The 6,772-nt window shown below is 34.5% G+C and overlaps 1 protein-coding gene across 2 annotated transcripts in view; it reads left to right on the forward strand.

Moving 5' to 3' along the window:
- The first annotated feature begins 6,153 nt into the window (after positions 1-6,153).
- The window catches only part of LOC122088889 (beta-1,3-galactosyltransferase 7-like), a 9,052-nt gene continuing 8,433 nt past the window's right edge, over positions 6,154-6,772 (forward strand). Inside the window, exons 1-2 of one of the 2 annotated variants that reach the window (XM_042658252.1) lie at positions 6,154-6,410; positions 6,646-6,742. In XM_042658252.1, the coding sequence (XP_042514186.1) occupies positions 6,316-6,410; positions 6,646-6,742 (192 nt within the window). In that variant the 5' untranslated portion in view covers positions 6,154-6,315. The remainder of the gene's footprint in view (positions 6,411-6,645; positions 6,743-6,772) is intronic. The other variant, XM_042658260.1, reaches the window with a different exon arrangement.

Raw genomic sequence — 6,772 nt, forward strand, 5'->3', positions numbered from 1 at the left:
TTATGTTTCCTAAGTTTTAGTTATAATGGCATATGAGTAAATGAGGTAATTAAATGGAGGGTGTAGTGTTCAAAGCATTATAAACACTGTTGAGGAATGCCATAAATAATGATTTCACTATTTCATGCATAGGAACCTAGACCAGGTCTGCATGATAATCATTTTGTTTCTGAACTGAATTTTTATCCAAAAATGACTTTTTATATTTATGTTTTTGGACAAAAAATGCGTTTGATAACATATAGTAATTTATAATTTTGGACTACAAAGAAATAGAAATACGTTTGTTATGAGCATATTAATATTTGTGTATGAAACTTATATAAATTTACAATATATCATTCAATACCTAAAATTTTGGCATAAGCAGTGGTGGTGGTGGTGGTGGTTTGGCAGTGCCGTTAGATGCAGTGGCCATAATGGTGGTGAGGGTGAGGGTAGTGGTGGAGGTGGAGGAGGTGGTGATGGCAATGGTGATGAAGGTGGTGGTGGTGGTGTTGGCAGTGGAGAAGGTGGTTGGATGGTAGTTGACGTTGCATTAGAGGTATTTTATTTTTAACATGAAATTACTTCTTTACCCATCAAATTAACTATGTGCTCATCAAAGAGCAATTCCTTGCTCCCTCTTATTTCTCGGATAGAGAAGCTCTTAAAAAATTCTTTTTTTTTTTTTTATTGCCCAACAACCTTTTGGTCCCAGCTCATTCCTAAGAACAAAATGAATCAGCATTAGCAAATGTATTTCTATTATTATTATTATTATTATTTTTTGTTTCCAGAAACAAAATTGAGAAATAGAGAAACAAAATGGTTATCATTCAGGCCAGTGGTTGTTAGTGGAGATGGTCAAAGGCAAATTGAGTATTTGACCCATTTGTGCTAACTTATAAATTTAATTAAAACTAAGGAATTATGTCTTATTTCAATAAATAGAGGGATATCCACATAGGGAGGTGTATCAATTAATTTATATTAAGAAAGTAAGAGCAATATAAACATTTCACAGGGAGAATATAAAAAGGGCTTGATAAGAGTTTTATTTCATTTATTCTTTAACAAAAATCTAGAAAGAAATAGGGAGAAGCTAGTGAAATTGGAAGACTTTGAAGATCAAGACTGAAATTAGTGTAAGAATGAGAAGTGGCTTAGTGTGCAATTGAGAGGATGATTTAAAGTTACACTTCCTAGGCTTGCATGCAGTTAAACATAGAAATCTTTGCTTCATTCTTGAAATTTGTTGAAGAATTGTTGGAGTTGAGTTTTAAAACAAATAGTCTCTTCTTTTGTTCAAGTTCTTTGGTACTAGTAAAAGTATGTGAGTTAAAGTTTAGTCCCACATTAGAAACTTGTAAAAGTTTCCTTGGGTATATATATAGGATTGTATCTTAAGGGTGCAAGCTCTTTGGAGAGGTACTCTCCATTGTCATGTGTGTATAGGGTTTCTTGGGGTGCTTTTGAATCACATCAAACTATGGCCGAAGTCGAGATCGGGTATGGGCATGGGTCTTCCCTTTCCCTTACTTTTTAGTCAAATATTTTTTTGCTCCAAAATTCGAAATTTCAATTTGAAATTTTGGAACTAAAATTAAATTACATTAATGAGAATGACTAAACCATATACTTACTCATCAGTATATGCATAGGGACACACTCATAACATGTATGTACAGGTACAGGTCTGTACATGCATACATGCATAGTATACAAGGGGTGCACCCATACTTATACAGGTACATACATTAACACCCATTGAGAATAAATACACCTTGTGTATGAAAGGACACATACTTATACATACAGGTACCTGTAGACGTACAGGTATGTTTGGGCCTATAAATACCCATACCTACATGCTAGTTTTCCATAATAAATCCAGTGAGAATGTCTGTTTTCTACACCCATATCGTACTGTATTCTATATTGTTTCTTCTTCTCTCCTCCCTCTCTTTCAGTCACTTAATATAGCTTACGGACTCCCTTTCTTAATCACATTAGGAGTGCTACTTTTGTGATTAGGGGGTGATTTTATTTTGGAGGTAAAAGAGCATGTTGACCTTTTATGCACAAAATAGGGGCTCTTTAACACCTTAAGGAAAGTATCTTATACGACTTCACCCTACTGTACCTGCGTACAGAACTTTCTGTTGCTTCAACTGCTATACTCGATACAAGGACTACATAGTTAAAGGTTAGTATAATATTTACATTTATTTTAGAAAAATCTAACACTGCCTCTTTAATATTTTGGTAACAACAAGAATTGAAGATAGAAGAAAATTATAGTGAAGACCTTCAAGTTCCAAGTGTCAGCAAGTATTTCCAATTTAGTTTAGCATACTAGATGTAAATTATAAGGTCTGATTTCATGAATTAGGAAGTGAGATGTGGGTCTAATAAGAAACCTACAAATTGATAAGAATATGGTTTGAATATGTTAAAACTTTGCATGCATGTGGAGTTTTTCTTGTTTGAACAAGTTTAGCTTTGGTTGGAATGTATTTTGTGTGCAAGCCTTAAGCTGGGAGACCAAGTATAGGGTTGTGGTTCAAATTTAGGACTTGAAATCCAAATTTTGAGCTAAAAACCTGGGTCTGGATAAGGATGTGAATTTGAAACTGAAATTGTTTATCAAAATTGAATCAAACTGTTTATATCGAAACCATGAAACTGTTTATATCGAAATCATGAAACCGTTTATTAAATGGTTCAATTTTGGTTTTAAAATTGAAAACGTGATTCAGTGAATTTAAGAAGGGAGTACATGTTTAATTTGAATTTAAGAAATTTTGTAACATATGATCTATCTGGACTTTCCCATTCTTTCCATCTATCAAAATTGCCACATCATCCAACCAAATGGTAGAAGTGGGACCTTATAAAGATGAAGCCTTTAAAATGGATAATACTAATATATATCTTTCTTTTTCTTTTGATGAGCACTCATTATAATATGTGGAGGCTGATATTCCATACCTGATTCTTGGATAGATTGAGCACCTTTTAGATTATCTACATATCAAATGTCATGGTCAATCACAACAATATAGAGATTGATTTTTCACTTGTTCTAATTTCAGTTGATAAACTAATAGAGGTTGATGTGTCAATTACCAGAGGTTAATGTGTCAATCTGATCATTCAATAGATATTAAACAATTTTAATTGACAATATATCAAAATTTAACCCAAACTAAAACATATGATCCATCATGTATTAGATGTTTTTTCTTAACAATATCTTCTCCATGAAAATTATTCAGTCTTCAAATTTGTGGATAAATTGTCCATCAAATATTTATGTAATTAACAAGTTAAATGAAAACTAAGGTATATTTTATACATGATGTTTAATTTTTAGGTCTCACTTTACCATGGGATCTAATCCTTGATTGGACTAGAAAAAGATATTTTCATCCCATACAATAAGTGGTTGATAATAAACATAAAGTTCAATTATAGCATCCTATCACCAATAGTGAAGAGAGAATGAGTAAAAGAAAACTTAACCCTAAATTTTAATAAATACGAGCAGTATCCTTTCCGCCATGATCACGAAAGAGGTATGCCTTCACCATGGGTGGCCATGAGATTGAGATAAAAAAAAAAAAATGAAAAGAGCACTTCTGGAATTTGTCCTGAAGGGAAGGGAAGAAAATTGACCCTAGGTTCATAGGTATTCCATCGTCCACGTAGAAGAAAACTTTCTACTAAATAGAAAAAGACATGGTTTTAACGTAATAAATATATGAAAAACAGAAGCCTAAAAGGCAGCATGCTTTTAACATAGTAAATATATGGGAAACAGAATCCTAAAAGGCAGCATCGCTTCTACACTGAAACACAATTGGGAAGGGGCGATATAACCACTTCACCCCTCATGAAAAGGGGAAATCCCACCCTATTGATGCTTCTACTAATGCTCCCAGGCCCCATGTTGGTACAGGGGCCACGTTGTTTTTTAAGGAATCCTCTCGCTAGATATATAGTTACACATGTAAAACAATCCATCTCCTCTTGGTAGGGGATGAGCTTACTGCTTATATCTCAATGGCAGGTAATTAGGCAATTGGGCTCTAGCGTAAGTCCAAGGAAGGTTACCGGTTTGACCCTTCTATCTCCCTATATTCTTGAAATATAGTAACAAGTGTGGTATAAGTTTATAACAACTCATTTGTTAGCATCTCATGGTTATATCACTCCTCTCATGGATCCCTATCTGGTCCCTAGTGGGTCCCTATCTAGCCCCAATATGGATCTTGCAAAAAAACAAAAAAAAAACAAAATCACTTTCAAGTAACAAATGCTTCTGTTTTTTCAAGTTGTGTAAGTTGGTTGCCATGGGGTGGAAGTCCCAATTTTAATTTTCTCCAAGCATTTTTGGATTGCCGTGACTTGCGGGGCTTTCAAATTTTGTTCAAACACTCCACTTCATGCCTACGTTTGGAAAGTCATGAACCATGTTTTACGGAGGAGAATGGTTCAAAACAAGTCAATTGGTGTGTATAATCCACACCAATTTTTGTCTCAAGACCATGAAAAATCTTTTGATCATATCTTTCTTTGAATAGACCCTTAGAAGACTTCTAGTTCTAATTGCATAGCTACTACATTGGCAGCTCTTGGCCCAGTCCATCGACTCACTCCCTGCTTGGTTAGACCAAATATGCATGAACTACTTATGTTGCAAATTCAATAATAGACCCCCAAAAAATCAACTTCAATTTCAATTAAAGTTGATTTTTTTTTTTGGCTAACAATTTGTATCCAGGTTTTCGGCCTGACTAGTCCTATGGATCCATATTGACCCCACAGCTTCATGGACCGGATCATATCAAGGTGATCAACGTCAAATCTCAAAACTTATTTCAGAATCAATCACATAATCACTTTTTTATCAGTAAAATAGTAGAAATCAATGAAATTTATTTCTTGCAATTAAATCTACAATAATTTTTTGGATTAAAAAAAAGAAAAAACTTCAATTTATTAATTTCTATAATTTTTCAAATTTACATTTTTTTTTTCTTCTTAATTGAGTTGAAATATTTAGTTTTTTGCCCAAAAATATTCATTGCATTATGTACGTTTCTAGGATGATTAAGTCCAACAATGACATAGTTGGATCAGATCGGATTTTTGACCCATATTTGAATCCTTTTGGTTTTAAATTTGGATAACTTTGTGAGAGAGTGAATGACGAATTGGATTGTGGATTGATTGAACACATATTTAGGGATGTAAACGGATAATCGAAATTCAAATTCAATTAGCGTCCATATCTGTATACCGTTGGATGATATCTGTATCTGAATAGATGATCAACTTAATAATAAAAAAGTTATCTAATTAATGACCTTGAGGATTCTTGAAGTCTTGACATGTTCTAAAGAATGAGGAAAAGAGCTAAGACAACTGAAAAACGCAAATTGAGAACAAATCGTATGTTACACAAGTTAGGGATGTAAATGTATAGTTGAAAATTCAAGTTCGATTTGTATCTTTATTCAATGAAAAAATATTCAGATCCAATCACATATGATCCGTACCTCATTCATATTCGATCCATTTACATCTCCACTCATACTCATTGAATTCTAACTGGATCAGGAGTGATCCGAACCCAAATCAATTATGTTGACAAACTCTTTTAACCTTAATCGAAGTCTCTTTCAAATCCATAAAATGGGCTCCACCAGAGAAGATTAATGTCCTACCAACCCAATGGCTTCAAGGAGTGGTGGAACTCCCTTAATTTGGGTCAACTAGTTAGTGTCTAATACAAGACTGGAAGCCTATAAGAGGAAGCAAAAACGAATTTCTTTAAGGTTTCTTTTTTGGGAGATCTTCCAAACGGGACTTTGAATCTCATGAAAGCCAATCGGTGGGACCCATTAATGTCTGAATGAGGAATTTATTCCAATCGAACTGTCAGGAGAGTTTGTTAGGACAAGCTTTTGAACTTAATTGAAGATGACCCCTCAGAGAGTATTAAACTATAAGAATGCCACGTGGATTACTTATCTTATGGGTCCTACTGTAGCTGACGGCGAGGTAGACTAACGGCAGGAAGTGAAGAACTTAAAGCAGTTAAATTTGCCCTGGTTGTCGTCAACCTTGACGGACCCAAGCGGAGGACCGTTTACCTCTACATCTATCTCCCCCTCTAAGGCTCTGACCTCTCTCTATCTCAGCTTGGATCGTTCTTTGATTTGTTTCAATTCAATTCTTTTCTCTTCTCTTTCTCCACAAAGCAAAGCACTGAGGAGACACACGTCCGTTTAAGAAAAATCTTTGCTTTGCTTTTTCTTCATCAAAATGATGAAGAATCGAAGCAGTGAGAAGGTATCAGTGAAATGGATCCTTATTCTTTGCATATCCAGCTTTGCTCTTGGAATGTTTTTCACAAACAGGTTCCTCCTTCTCCTTCCATTTTTTTTTTTGGTGGAATTTGACATGGGTTTGACGTTTCTAGCTTTTGTTCCTACTGGGTCTTGGTTACATGTAGTGTTCGTCTTTGAAGATCCTTGTTTTTCTTGGTTAATCTATGTAATTGGATTTTTGTACTTGTAGATGTCAATCTTCAATGGGTTTTTGTTATTCCCCTTTCTTTTGTTGAATTTGATCATAAAATGGGTGAAATTGCAGGATGTGGTCTCCTCCTGATTCGAATGTTCAGATCATAACTCGTCGACGGCAGGAACAGGAGTTGAAAGCTGTTTCTGAGGATTGTAACACAAAGCGGGTCCGTTGTGGCGTATTATTATTGTTTAAA

This window comes from Macadamia integrifolia, chromosome 2 (assembly GCF_013358625.1).
Source record: "Macadamia integrifolia cultivar HAES 741 chromosome 2, SCU_Mint_v3, whole genome shotgun sequence".
Taxonomy (NCBI): domain Eukaryota; kingdom Viridiplantae; phylum Streptophyta; class Magnoliopsida; order Proteales; family Proteaceae; genus Macadamia; species Macadamia integrifolia.